Here is an 18,490-nt window from a genome sequence, read left to right as displayed (position 1 = left end):
GCTCGCCAACGCAAGCAGCACTGCTAATACTCGAGCGTGACCATTGCACGGGTATGATTATTAATCACAATGGAGTGGTCATCTCTCATCGCAGCATTAAACATCTGCTGTACAATGGTGAAAGCGAACAAAGAACACATTTGGAGTGGTTGGGGGTGAGGTGGCAGGGAAACAAAACACTCGAACTATCTTCCCACCGAACAAACGCACACCGTGTCTGCAGCTGATGAGTTTCCTGCAGCACATCTCATCAAGGCTTTGGGCCAACCAGCTCATCCCCACAAAAACGCAAAACAGCAAGAAAAATATAGCAAGGGCGATAAGAATCCTTACCTACCCCTGATAGCAGCAGTCCGGAGGATGAAACTGTGCCCCGGTGCTTTTTGGAGCACAAGCTGCACCGAAATGGAGTGCCACAAGGCACAAAGAGACAAAAACAAGGTCACAAAGCACTTCAGAAAATTAAACACTACCTCAGGTGTGTGTGCTGCTGCTGCTGCTGCTGCTGCTTAACCCACCGTCTCCGTAGAGTTTCTTCCAGCCGCCTCAAACAACAAAACGCTATTCTTAAGCCTTCTTGCTTGCTTTGGGGCGCAGAAGGAAAATACCATTTAAACCCCTTTCGCGTCGGCAGCTCAACTGCAGAACTGCCCGCAACTGTTTGGAATGGCAATCGCAAAGAAAACGGCGGCGACACTCGACGAGTGTTTGCGTTACCTTGCGTCAAGGCCCCACCCTCCCAGGCAAAAACGCCCGCCGTTCCGGTGCCCCATCAGCCGGTGTTGGTTTTGATACGAAAATGGGCAGGCACCGCACCGATGCTGGATGCTCGAGTGGATTGCTTTTCATTTATCATCGGAGAATCGAGCGAGCGAGCGAACGAGCGAACGAGCGACGAAAAGATGCGTTTCCGTTTTCCGTAATGAATGGCATTTTCCGGTACCGCGTGGTATGATTCTGCAGGGCGGCGGGATTTGTTGGGAAAGATATTGGGGGGAACCCAACTAATTAGAAGGTAATTAGTTTCATGCCATAGCTCGCGCGGGCCAGTTTAGCAGGAGTGTGGTGGGGAGATGGGAGCGTTTGGAAGAGTTGCTGGCCGGCCGGTTGAAACTGCCGGCAAACCGGAACGCACGAACGGGACACTGTTTTTCCCTCTTGCCCATGTTGGCTGGCCGCTGAATTGTTGAGGAAACAAAAATTAGAATTTTTGCACCAGATCGATGATGATGATGATGATGCCGGTGCCGGCGTCGAGCACACTCAAGGGTCTCGGGAAACGTTTGTTCGCAGTGGAAAATGGAATCATTTTCAAAACAGTGCGATGAAGGATGCGCCATTTTCTAAACATATTTCAAGCCATTTAATCTGTACTGTTTGAGCTACTCACTTTAATAAAAGCCCTTCAATTCTGATCCTTATTGGAAGTCGTATGGTATAGGAAATATTACCGAGAGAAGCGAGAGGCTTCACTGTTCATACCTGAAACGAGATGGAAAATAAAAAAAACTCTATGTAATGATCCTCATGCTTCCAAGCATACAGCACAAAACAGTATTTATATTTTTCCTTTTTCTTCCTCTACAATCTGTAGCAATTAAACTTTTGCCTTCGTACATTGTTTCCACCGACGAGTCAGTGGCAGCGTTGGCAGCGCATTACATTCTGACAAGCACATTGAGGAGAAACCAGCCGAAATTGTACGCTCGTGTTCGTCTAATGTGAAAAGTTTTGTATCTGCTGCAGTCAATCGAGTCTTATTGGTATGTCAAAAGCAGATCGCTTGACAGACAGACTGTTGCGGTTGGTGCAGACTGGTGGGGAAATGGTTTATCTTTTTTGTTATTTGTACATCTTATTTTGCGCGATATAAAACTGTTTCAAACATCCACTTTGAATTTATATTTTGGGTTCAACATTCATACAGGATATTTGCCATTTTTTGTTCACCCAATACGTAAACTAGAGACTATAGATCGTTTTTTTTTTCTCTCCATCGGTTAAGTAAATTCCATTTCAATGCTTGTTAGCGCGTAAAACCAGTTTGTGAACCAAATACCTGCAACATATTTACCAGCGCACCGCAATGGCTAAAACCATACCTTCCCTTCACACATTTCTCACCCCACAAACCGCCTCACACATCTTCATTTGACAATCTGTTTCGCTCCATTTAACAGGCGCGCTTAGTTTACCTACACATTTAAACGCGCACCTTTACGCACATTTTTTTCCAGTTCATTTCGCGACCGGCGTGCGCCAAAAAGTAACCTTGAAAAATGTAACTCCTACAACCACCGATGCCGGATGCTGGATGTTGGGTGTTCTGCTCAAAACCCTCATCCCCGCCAAAACCTTGCCCGAAAGGGGGGGGGGGGGGTGAGAAAAAAACAGCAACCAACAGCCGTTTCGAAAGCCGTTGAGCAGACGGAAAGCAAAGAAGGGAAAGAAAGCAGAAGCAGAACGGATTCCACGTCGTGGGCGCCGCGGCGCTCCGGCTCCTGCAGCGTGTATATATATATGTACGGGCCAAGTGCGCGGAATTTTTATTGAGCTTTCATGCAAATGTTCATTTCCACCCGGCAACAACGTTGCGCGGCACTTTATTGAATCAATTTCGAAATTCCTTACATATCTACACGAACATATCAATTGTGTCCGGGGTGAATGTGTGCGGGAAGAAGAAAGGAACAGACATACAAGCCAGTGCAAGGAAACTGTAATGAGGAAAAGAGATAGGATGGAATGTACTGGTTGTGTGTGAAGGAGAGAGAAGGAGAGAGGTAAAGAGTGTGAAAATAACAAATTCCGCTGAGCCAAGATTTTCCATGTAAAGGATATTGCGAAAAAGCAGCATAGTACAGCAAATGGCAGTCGCGATACAGGTGTGCTGCGAAAAGGCAAGGAATTACATGAAAGAAATGGGGATTTCAAAGGCCATGTTTAAGAAGCAAGGTAATGCCCGCAAAGGTTGTAATTTCCAAACATTTTCAAACTGAAATTTTGCAGCACGGTAGGAGTAAGTAAACTTGCTTGAATTGTATTGTCTTGTTTTTTATCTGTATTTAATAAAAATCAATCATTTCGTCTGTGAATTGATGTATTTTTAATTAAATTAAGCTAACTATCTTTGTGTCACGAAAAAAAGGCTCTATTTAACGCACACTTTCCTGCATCAATTCATCAAAGCAATGGTAAACGATGGCACGGTTTCTTTTGATTAAAGTTTTAAATTATGCAAACAGGTGGTGTGGAAAAAAAAGAATCCCACACACACACACACACTCACACACAATCCGTCTCCATCTCTGAAATTGAATGTACAGTTCCTGCTTTGCTAATGCTAGCCACCTGTGCCAGTGAAGCGAAAAAAAAGGGGCCACTTTTTAAATAGAAATTATTGTAATTTCTTGCCTCGATGAACGCAATCACGGCAACTTCCACCCCACACGCGGTGCCGCTGATGGCTTGGTGGGCAGCAATGTGGACGGTTGAGTAAAAACCAGGGGACCAACTGTCCGTCTGTCTGTTTGTCTGTCTGTCTTGCTCGCGTCTTGGCGGCCAACCGGTTCCGGTTTACTTAACCACTGTGCCAGCGGACACAAACTCATTTGCATCCGGTACGGCCGGCGATGGAGGCAGTTTCTGTTGTCGTTGTTGTTGTTCAATTGGCGCAACCTGCAAAACCATCCATCCGAATGCGGTTTTTTTTTTCTTCTTCCATCTACTGTCGGGCAGTAGCAATTTAAACAGGTGACCTTTTCCCTCGTTGCCGCACACACAGACACACACACACGGAGACTTTTGCTAATTAATTACAATCTATCGGAAGCTCACAATCGGAAGTTCACTAAGTGTGTCCAAGGAGTCGGTAGTTCCTTTTCGTCTATTTACTTCTACATTGTGTGCTGTGCCGGGGTTTGCCTTACCCTGCCACAGCTTTCCTGCGTAGCATTGCGCCTTCCGATTGCTAATTCAGCCCCACTGCTGCTTAGGGTGCTGCTGGACGGTGGAGCAACATTGGAGCAGCAGGCAAATTTGCATAATCGTGGCAGGAATGGAAAAACGAGCAAGAAAATGCAAAATGCCGTTAACTTGAATGCCTTGTTTAGTGGTGTCCCTTTGCTCGGGGTTTCTTTCCTTTTCCGCTCATTAGGTTTATTTATGTTACGCCGAAGCGCCGAAGCAAATCGCTCGGTAGAAAGCGGTGCAGTAGAACAGGGCTGGCTCAAGAATCATGAGCTAAGGCTAAGAGAAGATTGCTAGCGAAGTGTGTTTGGAAAAGAAAGTGAATTGGCAATCGTGAGCAGAAGGTTGGAAAGATATTTACAATCAACATTTTTTTTTGAAATATTTCAGCTATTTTTGTATCCTTTTATCCAAACAACAAATCATAATTGATTTTGGCTCATCATATTTCCGAAACAAAACAAGAAAAAAAAAACCTGTGAAAGTGAATGAAAATTAAGCTCAGCCAGCTGCAAATGATGCTACCCTCGATGGAGGGAGTTCATTCACAAAGCTGTACACTTGGGCCGGCGCAAGTTTCGTTTAAATTACCGAAAAACCCCCGGTACACGCTCATTTTGCGGCATACGCAGCACAGAACAAAAGGAAAACGGCATGCCAAACCCAGAATGGGCTTATTTTTTTTTTTTTTGCAAACACTCACAATCAGCAAGAGAAGAAAAAAAACACACCACAAAACAGAACAATGACGGATGCTTTTCCAGCGTTTCGCCGGAAAAACAATAAAATTTCTTTCCCATTCATCGCCGCGCATTCAGCGGCGCTGCTGCTTACTGTCGTGGCTTGTGTTGCCAGGTTTTGGCTTAACGGGAACGCCTGGCCTTTTCGTCTTTTGCCGTGCTTGGTTTTATTTTTTAACACAATGCGCACAGTATCAGTCGGCTGTCGAAAAATCGGTACAAACGGAACTATCAAAAGCGTTTGCTGAAGGCAAAGGAGCACGGAGCCGACTCGAAAAGCAGTGGGAAACGTTTCCCTTTCCACCACAATAAACCGGACGGACAATCTCGGCCACGTTCTCGGGGGTGAAAGTGTTCGGTCTGCTACGCTTTTGTGTGAAGGGTGGTGGGTGAATGTTTTACTCAATTTTTTCCCCCCATTCCATTCAAGAAACATCTTTCCCACTCAACGGTTATGCCATGTCCAGTTAACGAAAGCTCGTCGTTGCTGCTGCTGTTGCCGCGTTGCCTCGCGTACGCCCGTGCCATCGGGATGGGCACAGAAGCACAGAATCGAGAAAAAAACGCCCAAGGCGAACCCGAACATCGTTTTTCATTATTTCAAGTTTTTCGCTCACAGATCGCCTTCCCTAAAGCAGCAGCAGCAGCAGCAGCAGTACTGTTTCAGACCAGGTTTCATGCTGCCAAAAGGTTCCGTCCCTTATTCAGCTGGTTCAGTTTGATGATGAAAAGCTGTTATCGTTTGCAGGATATTCTTGCACTGCTTATTTTAGCTGTTTATTTTATTCATCACTCGTCCGGTCTCTGTCTGTCTTTCTCTCTTTCATTCTCTCCCTCTTCCTTGCTCTGTGACGGGCGCTTCCATTATGATCGGATAGTATCTGGCACGTTTGGGCGCAAACGGCTGCACGCTACCGAAATACAAACGAAATGATGTTTTGGGATAAGATGAGCTGGTACCGTCTACACATTGGGAGGCGTGCAGACGAATCAATGAAAAAAAAGGTGGTATCAAATTAATAGAAAGAGGAGTATTTCACTTAACATTTTACGATTGCTAACAATCTTTGGTTTGTAGTGCAAGTGTAGTGTTTACTGCAAACAGTTTTCATATTGTTTTCCATAGCAAATTGAAAACAACCTTTAGTAAAGCTTTATACAGGGGTTTCGAGGATTATACAGACATGTTCAGCGAGTTGTAGTTTTGTTCAGCCATACAATAGATTCTTTCACCGAGATATAGAATTATTCGGAAGTAGGCGTTGACATGTTCGGTTATACTGTAGAGCTGTCACTTTCGTAACTCTTGGACTGCAGCTTGGATCATTCTCATCAGAAGGTAAATAAACGGTTTTCGAAAAAATATGTCTGTTTCAACTAATTCTTGTATTAAACAGCTTGGGGAATGATTATTTGCTACTTTTAGGACATTTAAGAATGAAAAATTAAACGATACGGCACAGGGTGGAAGCAAAACAAATGACAGCACTACAGAATCGATGAACATGTCAATGCCTACTTCCGAATAATTCTATATCTCGCTGAAAGAGTCTATTATATGCCTGAACGAATCTACAACTCGCTGAACATGTCTATATAATCCTCGAAAACCCTGTATTTTATAGGTAAACATTCGTCATCAGAACAGCAGTAAAAGTTTAAACCTCATAACAGCCGTAAAAAAATAACAATAATATATAACATTTTAGTTTTGATATAATTATGGATTGAATAATGAAACTGGTATTATAGTTGACCCCAAGGGCATTCAATTCGATAAAGAATGTGTAGCTTAAATGTAAAAATAAATACAAATTTATGAAGTAAAACTAACAGCAAACAAATATTCACGTATATTATATTAAAAGATTCCTTGTAAAGAGGTTTCTTGAGAAGCAATTGCTACAGTGTTTTCCAGGGGGAATTCCCATAGCTGTGGAACATTTATTTGATTCTTTCTTATGAGAAGTGAACTTCATATGATGGAAATTGGATTGAAAATTCCTGTTGGATTTGTCCAACAAAAGTGCTATAGATTTCTATTCCTTTTAAATTAAGTTCATTTCATGCTAGAAGAAGTCGATAAAGTGTCCCACAGCTATGAGAACTCCTGGAAAACCTTGTAAAATCCTTGTAATTAGTTGATCATGAAATTGACCTTATTAGAAAATACTCCTCTTAAATAAAATAACACCCTGATTCATACAACCACACACACACGGTGAAGACGGCTACAGGGATCCACAACAAAAGCAACTGCCCACTCCGCAAAAAAAAACGCATAAAGAAATCAAACAGCTTTGCCTCCTCGGATCGGAACTTAGCACGGGCTAAAAGTGGCAAAATAACTCTCCTTCCCGCCAGCACTTTGTGACAGTTACAAATACGATCGAAATCCTGACAGATAAAAATAACTTTACCTTCCGGAAGAGAACCAGCACCAAGACCAAAAAGAAAGAGAGAGGGAGAGAGCTAGCATGAATGGAAATAAAACGTCAAAGTGGGAAAATTTTAATACAACTCCAAAGCTTCCCGTGGGTATGCTTCCGATTTCCATTTAAGCTGTCGGCCCATTCTCTACTCACACACGCTCGCCCTCACACATATGCCACCCTGCGAAATGGGATAACTTTTGCACCGCACCGCATGCACCGAACCATCATCACCCCCTTTCCCCCCCCCCCTCCCAATGGCTGCAATTCCTCCGTGGCAAACCAGGGAAGTGCATTCGCAAAACCGCACCGCGAACCAAACAAACTTTCCGTCCGCTTCTCGCGCACCGACACCGCACAAATCCTTCCCACGGAGTGCAGGACGGCAAAACTTTGGTGTTGCGTGCTTTTGCGCCCATTGTCACACGGGAGGGTTCGAGCGAGGACCACACGTTAAGCAAGCGTGTGTGAGGGGGGGGGGGGACACACAGAGCTGCCAGTTTGTTCATCCCACGTGATAGTGTGAGTGTCTGTATTAGTGCGGTTCTGTGTGTCCTTGTGTGCACTCCCGCCGCTGCATCCTTGCAAGAAAGAAACTTTATACACGCCCGGGAGAGCGGCCAGCAACCACCCACCATCACTGGCGGAAACCACTGGGCGAGATCGTTTTGGCGTGTTGGCGTGTGCTATTTTGTTTTCTTCAGTCTTCCACTACCGCTTTCGCTTTTCGCACGCCAAAGGTGACGTCGTGTGCAGTGCTTTTCATTCTCCCAATCGTGCGATTCAAAGCCCCCCACTCGCCCTCCCCGTTCGTGCAGGCTGCAGTTTAGTGTGGTGGGAAAACGGCGTCCGGTGCTTTTATTTTCCTTATCCATTGGCATTTTTCGGCGCGCGTGCTTCTCTTTCCTCCACATGTTCCATCCTCTCGCTGTGTTGTGCATTCTTTGTGGTGAATGAAAGCGAAAGAAAAAGCAGTCAACAGCCACCGCACCACAGCCAATAGGGAGAGGAAAAAAGTTTTCCGCGAAACGATGCATTTCCACTTCCGTCTGGTACGTGCGGCGAAGGAAAAAGATGATTAATAGTCCCGGTGCAGTAGCAGCAGCAACAGCAGCAGCAGCAGCAACAGCAATAAGCGACGAACGGGTTTGGCAGGAATGCGTGGACGCCTCCTGGACGCCCGCTTTTGTCGTGCACAAAACTCGAATGCAACACTGCAAACAGGAGCTGCACCATTAGGGGCCAAACTCGAATGCTCGAAGACGTTGCATGACTCTCTTTGTGATTCTGTGTGCCGCTGTGTGTGTCCCCCTAAACCGCACGATACACTCCACCGAGTGCAGAAAAGTACATTTCAGCAGGGTATTGCCGCTGCTGGCGGGACGATTTGTTACTGCGAGCGAAGAACGACCGAAAAGACACACGCCACCGCATCCGAAATGCGGGGAAACGTTTCGATTAGTTTTGGGGAAAATTTATGGAACCACCGGGCTCGGGCTTCGGGTGCCCGATAATTTATCCCAATCACACACGAGCGGAGTGTTGCCTACGCGTGCCGCCTGCCCTAACCGAAGGCTCGTTCCCGTGCTCCAGCGTTGAGAGGATAGATCTGCCAGCCAAGATGGAAATATAATTTCCTTCGCCTTAACACCTCTAACACTGTCTAGCTGGGTGGAGAATTTATGGAAAGCGCTTGCCATATTCACGCAGGCAAACACACTGTCGTTTGCGTTAGGGTGACGCTATCTGCATCATCATCATCATCATCATCATCACATTCGTGATCGTTGGCAGCGTGGGCTACACCTTGCGCAATTCGATCAAGTCAGACACTCAATCACAGATTCAGATTCGGCCGCCCCCAAAAAGGTGATTACTGCTGCTCAACATTCTCGTGCCCATTGTGCTTGTGCGCGTTGTTGCAGTGGTCCACACCAAGGTTGATAGACGCAGTACGACACCACGGGTAAATAGATGGAAATCACTATGCTGATAGATTTTGCTCACGCACTGGGCAGAGAAGAACAAGACCCTTTGTGGCATGGAATGAGGAGGGGGAGGGAGAAAAAAGCACACACACAGTCCTACACTGTACCACGTTCGTGTGGCTCTTTTTGGCGTGAGAAACGAATTTCGACCATTTCCGCCCAGTTCGTTCGGCAACGGCCGGCAACAACCAGGGCTCTGTTGGATGGGCAAAAAAAACCCACACATCCATACGATTCTACGAGATACATAAGGTGTATCATCATATGACCAGAGAATCCAATCTTTTTTTGCCCCCTCCGTAAACTTAGGCGCGATGGGGAGAAAGGCCAAAATCGAAACCAGCTCAACACGGCAAACCGAACACGCCGAAACGGAAACAGAGACGCCGTCCCCTGTGTGTCTGCCAGCGTGCTGAAGCGCAGCTATGGCCATGATAGGATAGGTTTTGCCGACGTCCGACTGTGTGTTTGTGTGTGTCCCATGCGGATTTTCTTCGCGCACTGGATGCTGAGTGAAAAATTTTCCCATGCATATTAATAAGCTGTTCTTTGATTTTAAACCTTTTATTTGTGCTTCGTTTGTCGGGACGACATTGGATTACGAGACGATTTCTCTGCATGGTTTTGGGGCGAGATTGGGTGGGTGGGTGGGTTTTTTTTCTTATGTTCTTTGGTGGTAGGTGGATGTATTCTGCTCCGGTGAGCTTTCGGGGGCCAATTTCGCATACGTGTGGCGGACGCTTTTGGAAGCTAGAATTAGAAATCGGCGGGGGTTGCTTCAATCACGACCGTGACGTGTAATACCACGGACTAAGCTTGGTGCGGATTGCTTTCGATACATTTGTTAACATTCTATACAATGCTACTGCTCTTTGTGCACTATGTAAATGTATGGCAGGTTATTTTACAATGGTATACAATGGTTTTGTATTTAAATTTTGAATTGATTTTGTCGATTGCGGGCAATTGTGATAATAGTTCTCTGTCTAAAAGATAAACCATACAACTTAATGAAAAAATAAACAACAAATAATTAAATGTTTATAACATTTTCAGCGAGAAATTGTTGCAATTTGGTATAGTCGGTGCAGAATGGGACAGCTTTTGGCCAATAGCAATAAATAATAAAACATTATGTAGAAAAAAACAAATTTCTTTTCAAATTTCTTCCCTATGTTCTAAATATCAAACATTTTAAAACCATTTTTATAATAAAATATAAATTTCACTTATTCAAACGCTCTCCCTGGCTCTTAATGGAATCTAAAAACACAGTCAATTTGAAGCATCATATTTAGGCTTTCTATACTTTAGAGTTTCTATTACAAGTAACTTCGCATCGGTGAATTTTACGTTATAATTCTTAGCTCCACTTTTGCAACAACGAAATCAAGTTTTTGTAAGGAAGGAAGTAATGCTGCACTATTGAAAATGAGAAGAAACGTTCCGGAGAGCCCTTTTCAACACACCTCAAGTATATTATTAGGAAGATATTTTCCATCGCTTAAAGGCAAGCAAAACTGTCAGAAAGGTGAGGAACTGGGTGTCATATGGGAATTGGTCCACAAGCGACGAACCCTGTTCGTTCACATTAGAGTAACTGCTCCTACTGCATCCTTAAAAAAAGAAAAGAAAAACTGAAAATGGAAGATTTATTCTCTCCTTTTTGAAGCCCAGCTTTGGATTATCATTCGGATTATTGTCTGTTCGAGTCGAAGGAACATGATCTGACTGACCAGCACGTCTCCAATTACGACTAGGTATAGAAATGGAAGACCGTTGCATGGATAGCGGCCGTACAGTCGACTTGGTGTTGCGGTAAAAATCGTTTTGATTTAAATTAATTAAATTACTCACAAGATAGCTAATAGGTCATTGTAATTCTCGCAAAAAAGCTTCCATTTTCGCTTTGAAATAAAACTCGCCAAAACTTATTTATTGTCCAATATTATAACATGATGCAACGTCAAAATCTCGAGGCAAAATTATGTGCATACATATGCTCCATTTGTGCACCGTTTCATCAACATTCGCGATGCGGCCGCGCAAACCTACAACACGGCTGCGGCTGGTCCAAATCCAAATCCCACTTCCATCCCACTCACATCGGATGCGTCCGATGTTTGCACATCATGTGCCAGTCGCGGTGGCCATCATTTCCATTCGCCGTCGTTATCGTTGTCACCGCAATGCAGAATTGGTGTACCCAGGTCTGTCTGTATGTGTGTGTGTGTGTGTGTTTGCATTGGGCACGCTTCCCACACGTTGGCGCTTAATAGGTCAACCGGTTGCAGCGGGTTCACGTCTTTGCACACTACTGCTGACTGCTGACTGCGACAGAGTCTTAGACAATCGTGTAGCTCGGAAATGTTACCAGCCGGATACGCTTGTTCAACAGCAACAGCGACACATGTTGGCGGCGGTCTGGCTGCCTCTCTCTCTCTCTCTCCCTTACCCTGTGCACCTTTCTTCGCCATGTGTATGCCTACATGCTATGCCCATTCTGCGACGGCTATGCCAAATTTCAACAGCCAATCCTGCCAAGCCTGCCAATCCCAAATTACTGGGAAAGTAGGCGCTCGAAAGGCGTCTGAAGTCAACATACACGTAACAGCAATGCACATGAATAATGTCGACCTTGTTGCCCAGTGTGCCAGTGAATTCATCCAAACTATTTGTAAGCAAACGGAACGAAAACTCTCCACTGCTGTTTGAGTTTTTATTTTACTTACAAACAAAGAGCTCCAGTAATTGAAAGGACGAAACCAAAAGAACATTCACTGTTGACAGCAGCAAATTCCACCGTTGCGCACTTCGTTGGTAATACAATTTTAATTAGCTGATAAAGCGCGAGCGCGTCAATCGAAAATTCCAACGCTGTTCAATTAGTCCGTGCATAACTCCGTGCGCACCCTTCTTGTAAACACGCAAATGCTTCCACACAATGCTCCCAATCCCAATGCCACCAGCACAGCACACAGGATCCGCTCGTCTCGATATAACGATTAATAAAAATGCCATAAATATTTGAAAATTAATAAATCCCTTACGACTGTTTCCCTCCACGCCACACGTCACACCGTTTGGTACAAGCATTGAACGCATAACGGGGGGAAAAGCAAAGCAAAAAAAAACAAAACAAAACACATCAGTTTGCGTTCCAATAAATCTCTGGCATGGCCACCATCCCTGCAGCGTTTTGCATGCCTGTGTGCTGTTATTGATCGATCCGAATCATCGCTAGATAATAAAACCAACACACCCGAACCCAAACACTGTTCAGAAACAGTTCAGTGCAAACTTAACAAGAATGGGCGTATGTTTGCCCAGCTAAGTCTACCAGTGCTCCGGGCAGGGAAAGGGAAGCCACAAAGACGAAAGCTTAAAAATGCCAGCCTCAACCGCTCGGCTTATCTTCGATCCATCAAAACAGACCCGGAACGGAACGGCACGGGGCGGGAGATTTGTACAAACAAAACCGATCCAAAAGTATGCAGAAAAAGAGGGGAAGAACCCTCCCCGCGCAATGTATGACGCACACGGCTCGAGATGGGGAAAGTTTGGCATTTTTCCTTTGCTGCCAGAGCTTTTGCCATACCAGAAAGATAGAAAGAAAAAAGAAGGAAATCTGTCCAAATGTTAATTAAATTCTTCACTCAGCACATATGCGGAGATGGCCCCAAAATAGCCGCATTCTGCTCCGATGAACCTTTGACCTTTTACCAATATGTAAAGGGGTTGCCGGGGCAGTTTGCAGATCGCCTGTTTGAGCAGGGCTTTACGCAGCAACGGTGAAGCAACGCTTTCGCTAATTTTCCTCCACAATGGACGCACCATCATAAAAATCTCACCCCGATAGAGCAGGGCATCTCTGGCAAAACTTGCGTCTATCCGGCCAAAGTTTGTGCGTAATGGGAGCTGCAGGGGGGCTCCGATTTACAGCAGTATAATGATTGTGAATCCAAGTGTTATGCTCGTTTCGAGGTTGTGCAAAAGTTTCCTTTAAACGTGTGCGATTTAATGTTACAGTCCCGGTCCCTGCGCTACTGCGGATGATTCGATTGTATCTGTACGTGTGTTAATGTGTATGTGTGTTAGTGTAACAGGACAGGGAAGAGACGGAGTTCCCGCGGTGCCTTACCTTTCAGATGATCCGGCTGCGATGCTTCGCCCACATTTCGCATGATGTCGCTCAGACAGTGCTCGAGCGAGCGCATGTCCAAACCGTTGCCCAGCCCGGTGCGATCCTGGTCGATAGGCACAGCCAGCAAAGAGGGAAGAAGAAAGAAGCAGAGGAAAAAGAAGAAATGGTTAGAAAATCCGGTCCGAAAATTGTGAAGTTAAGATTGCAGCGGTAATTAATGGATACGGGGTGGTAACTTTTTGCGACACGATCCCACCGTCCCTGCGCCGTAACCACCTTCTCCGTGAAAGCCCATCCCAGTGACACACTGTTTGCGCAGTGGATCGCCGTGCACGGCGTGCTATGAAGACGCTGACGGCGCGTGGAGGTGACTTGAAGCGACAGCACCATTAAGCCACTGTGTACTGTGGCAACGGGGCTGGGGAAGCGTAGGGAAGCGACCGCCCGCACCTTCGCGCACCCATGTCCGTCCCGGCGGATCCTTTTCCCCGCACGGAAAGGGTGGCTGCTCCTTAACAAAGTCGCTTTCTTTAAGGTCAACCATTGGAAACGAGACCCATTCATAAGTTGCTGTCGTGTATGTTAATTTAGTCCCCAAATGGCAAATTGGTTGCGCCGTCGGAAGAGCCGTCCACCGGGGGAACACGGAAGGGGTGGCCACCGCAGGGCCAGGGGGAGGAAACTAATTTCGCAAAAGGTTAGCCCGAAACAGATAAGTTTCCGCTCGCACAGGTACAGCAGCAAACATGCTCGTGAGCAACGATGGCGAAGGGCAGGTGTACTTGATGCTGTTTAATGCTCGCCGTGATGAAATTTCCTTTCGCTCATCCGTAAACTTTGCCTTTGCTGGCAGTGTGTGTATTTGTGGCGCGATGGTGTATTAATTTTCTACTTGAAATGTTGAACCATTTTATGCTACTGTGGCTCAAACTTCAATAAAAATTGTGACTTGCCAGTACATTAAATTGCAGCTGGTAAAGTTCGGAAAAATCTTCAACCACAACGACACAAAAACTTGTAAAAGTAAAACGGGAATTGCTTTGCTTCCGGCCAAACTCGTCAAATCTCTAAATTGGATCGAACGGTATCGCGCGAGCACACACCAACACCGAGCAGGGGAAGCTGGGTGGGCAAAGCAATAGGGGGGGGGGGGGGGAGTTTTTATTTCCACCCACTCACACATTCACACTTTTACTTACTTCCCAAGGGTTGTTCGATTACACGTTCCGTCGGCAGAAAACGGCTGGCTGGCACACCAACAACGACTACAACAACAACAACTGCAAGAAAAACCTTTCCTCCCAATGGTGCACACACACGCACACACGGAAGCATCCACACGGCTATATAATATCACGGGGCTCCATGCCACGCGCGCAAACCATCCACGGAATGGCAAAACTGGGTCGTATAAATATTTTCTTATTGGATTTTGAATGAAATATTTCCGCTTGCCGCTTCAATTTTGTGCGCGATGCCTCGCACTGGCACACTGGCTGCTGCTGCTTCTGCTGCCGTTTTGCAAATGTGGAAAAGCCAACGGCAACGACGGAACGGAAAGGGATGATTTTGCACCACACCGCCCTGACTTTTCCCCTGTAAATCGTGCATTTTTTGCTTATAGCACCGACTCCTGGCTCTTCTGCCATTTCTGCTCGCACACTCATATATGGGCATTTGCGATTTTTCCCAGTCCAACAGCACCCACACCGTCAATGGCACAGCTGAAGCTGGAAAGAAGATGTCCCCAGCACCAGAAGAAACGAGAGTCGCGTTGTGTTTTTTTTTTCTTTCTTTCTTTGCTCTTGTGGAAAACATCTCATTGCCTATGGCAAGAATCCCAACTACTGAACGCAGCACGTAGTGAGTGTGGGTGTGGGGGGAGGACAATATTTGATCCACCTTCTAAGGCAATCGAAGCCAAAAACCAAACACACACACACATACACACGTAAGCCGTTCTGTAAAGGGATATATATGTGTGTGTGTGTATTCATTTCTTGCTGCATTTTTTGCATATTTCCCCTCGATCTTTATGTCACCCGATCTTTAGGTCCGGACCGCCACATCTGTTGCATCTGTGTGGCTGGATGTGTATTCCTTTCCTGTATATTCCACATTGCCAGCACACTGCCAGGGCCGGCGTAACCGTGTGGGGGGAGTAACAACGAAGCGGAACCGCCTGCACATTCGATTTCGCCCAGCCACGGCATGGCAACGGAAAGCTTTCGGCGATGGGAAAGAAGAAGCAGAGAGAGATAGATAGATAGAGAGAGAGAAAGAGAGAGAGAGAGAGAGAGAGAGAGAGAGAGAGAGAGAAAGAAACAACGGCAAAAAGCATGCCCCGGTGCGATACATCGCCTTCCATCGTCCGTATGGTTCGCATTGGTAGGATGCAAGTGCGCGAAGATAAATCCCACCAAAAACCGCTGCGCGATGGGAGAGAAAAAAAAGAGCGCACACACACACACACACATACACACACGGGGAAAAAACCATTTCAGTTCACCAGTCAGCTGGAATGCAGCTGGGAGCCGTTTTGTCTGTGAGAAAATGATCCCTCTTGGTCGGAGTTTTGAAGCACCAAAGGCAGCGGAGCAGTGTGCCGCCGTGTGTGCATTCCGTGCGCAAAAATAGAATGAACCGGTTAAATCTTACAGAAAATCTGCAATGATTTGGTTTTCTTTTTTTTGTGATTTGTTATTCATCCTTTACGTTAACGCTAGGGTAGAAAAACAGAGCAAAGCTGACGTAGAATGTCATCATTTCTGACGGTTGGTTGTGAACTGCGCCCTACGCCCTGCGCTTTGGGGGAGCGCATTTGAAATTTGCCATGATATGCTTTGAAAGCATTTTTTTCCATTTCCATTTCCGTTGACAAAACGTAAACAAAACTATTACAGCCAGCACAATTTTGTATGTGGCCAACTGCATCCCTCCTCAGCTGCCGGCAGGTTTTCCCGTGTTTGCACGATGGTTTGCCTGTTGTTGTTCGTTTGCTCATCTTACGAGACCTGGCGGCAGGCTGGTGCCCAGCGGGAACAAACTTACCGACAGGTGAATAAAATTGATTATTTTCCTCCCCATTGCCCGGTGCGCTGTTTTGTCATGCTGTGCACAAACACAGATCGAATTGCAATATGTAAGAGGAAGGGAAAAATACCCGCCCTGCAATCTCCAAATCAATCAGATAGTGCTCGACCGTACCGATAGTGGAACTTTTGCTGCAGAAGCAATCCCTCTTCAAGCTAATAACGTGGGAGCTATCGTCTTCCGGCCTGCCTGGGGAAAGATTGCACGTTGCACGCGTATGCGCCTGACAGGTAGGCAATGCTGATATGAAAGTCCAATTGATAAGAAGGTTCTATGTGGTTCGCATTCAATGGGAAGCGTTCCGGCACCAAAGGGATTCCAGGTACTCAACGCCGTTCCAAACTGTTGTAATTGAATGTGCCAGAGGGCCAGGCACACGCAACGACAACGGGACACACATGGACACACACACACACACACACACGACATGCCATAGTGCGTCAGAGATCAAAGCGTTTCTCCGAGTTTTCCGGTTTGCGCTGTGACATGTGCTGATGATGCGTTGTTTTTTCGCTGGTGTGATGGACTGATTGTCATAAATAAACACAGCCGGGAGCACAGTCGTGTGCAATGGAAATGGTGTTTTCCTTTGAAATGTCACACACACACACACATGGGTGCCTTGTTTTTGTAACACGTTTGTTTAGGTGACTGGTAGTGGATTATTTCGAGCCCATTGCAGATCCTGTACGTTCGCTAGAGCGCTATTAATTGCGTCGTACACTTTCAATAGAGTTCAAGAAGTATTATTGAGTATTATGCATAAAATCGAGTGAATAACAGGGAGAAAATGAGCAAACTTTTGTAGCTGTTTAACTTGTTCAACTCCTTTAATTCTGTCTTAAGGTTTTGAGTCCCTCTTTTAAGGGTATTTTTTACAGTAATCCTGGGTTCTTGATTGAAAATTCCTTTAATGTAACTATTTTGTTGTTGCAGATGAATTCCAGAAGATTTAAAGTCAGTGCTTGAGCTCCGTTTGCATTAAATAAGCGGTTTCAACATGTGCTATATAAAGCCATTATTTGGCTTAACTACAGCTTCAGTATCCATCGCACATATCTGCCTCCTATCGATGCCGTTCTGAAGTATCCGAATCCGTAATCAATATTGCCCACCCCACCCAACGCAACGCAACGTAACGCACCAAACATCGTCACCTTTCATCGTACGGTGCGACACGTTGACATTTTGCGCGCGCGAGCGTCCTCGGGCCGCTCGAGCTTGCGACCGGGGTACGCAATCCCGTTTTCGCCATGCCATTTGCTCCAGGACCGGTATGTCCAGGGGTACGTCAATCCCAAAATCAACACGTTCCAGCCAGACCATTCCAGGCCAAAACGCGACGGGACAAACGTCCGGATATTTAGATGCTTAGCGAATGGCACCACTGGTGTTTAGTTTTCCCGCCTCAAATCTCATCACACCAGCGCCACCGTACCTGGGCAGCGTCCCATTTGTGTTCGGTATTTCGTCGGCGCGGAATTTCCGCCGAATGGTCGATGGAGCACGTTCGCGCACCGAAACGGGCCAACCCGAAAATCGAGCACTGAAATTGACGACTGCAGACCTGCACCCGTCCCTGTGTCCCGGGGATGACCCGGAGCTGATCAATTATGAACGATTCAATTCGCCCTGGACAGGGCGGTTGGGCATTGTGCTGGCTGCTGACCTACAGGAAAACGGTGCCCAATGTTAGTGAAGCGTGTGAGTTTTTTTTTGTGTTCCTTTCCCGAAGGTACCTACCACGGCTGCCCAGGTATTGCGAAAATGCTGTGCGCGAATCACAAAATCTGCGGCCTGCGACGTGCAGATATCCCATGCCTGCCAGCAACGATTTCGGTACGGTGAAATTCTGATGAAAGAAAGCCGACCGTCGGGTTTGGAAATAGAACCGAAGCCAAAATAGGCTTCTGCAAACGCGCAGCATCCGCCAGTCGACGTTGTTGCTGGTCGTCCCAGATTCACCGTCAGCTTGCCAATTTCAAGGGCTACGCTACCGATACCCTGTACGGGGCGCGCTCGAGCGGTCAGGAAAAATTCATAAAATCGTTAAAATTCTATAACCCACTCAATCAGGTTGGCAAGCCTCACAAACTGCAAGATGCACCGAAAATTGGACAGTTG

The 18,490-nt window shown here is 46.1% G+C and overlaps 1 protein-coding gene across 7 annotated transcripts in view; it reads right to left on the bottom strand.

Annotated features, from left to right (window-relative positions):
* The window catches only part of LOC121588950 (translational regulator orb2-like), a 238,494-nt gene that overhangs the window by 175,966 nt on the left and 44,038 nt on the right, over window positions 1-18,490 (bottom strand). For all 7 annotated transcript variants that reach the window (XM_041907420.1, XM_041907425.1, XM_041907423.1 and 4 more), the window contains one exon: window positions 13,271-13,376. In XM_041907420.1, coding sequence (XP_041763354.1) covers window positions 13,271-13,376 — 106 coding nt within the window. The remainder of the gene's footprint in view (window positions 1-13,270; window positions 13,377-18,490) is intronic.

This window comes from Anopheles merus, chromosome 2R, assembly GCF_017562075.2.
Source record: "Anopheles merus strain MAF chromosome 2R, AmerM5.1, whole genome shotgun sequence".
Lineage (NCBI taxonomy): Eukaryota > Metazoa > Arthropoda > Insecta > Diptera > Culicidae > Anopheles > Anopheles merus.
This window is presented reverse-complemented; position numbering and strand designations above follow the sequence as displayed.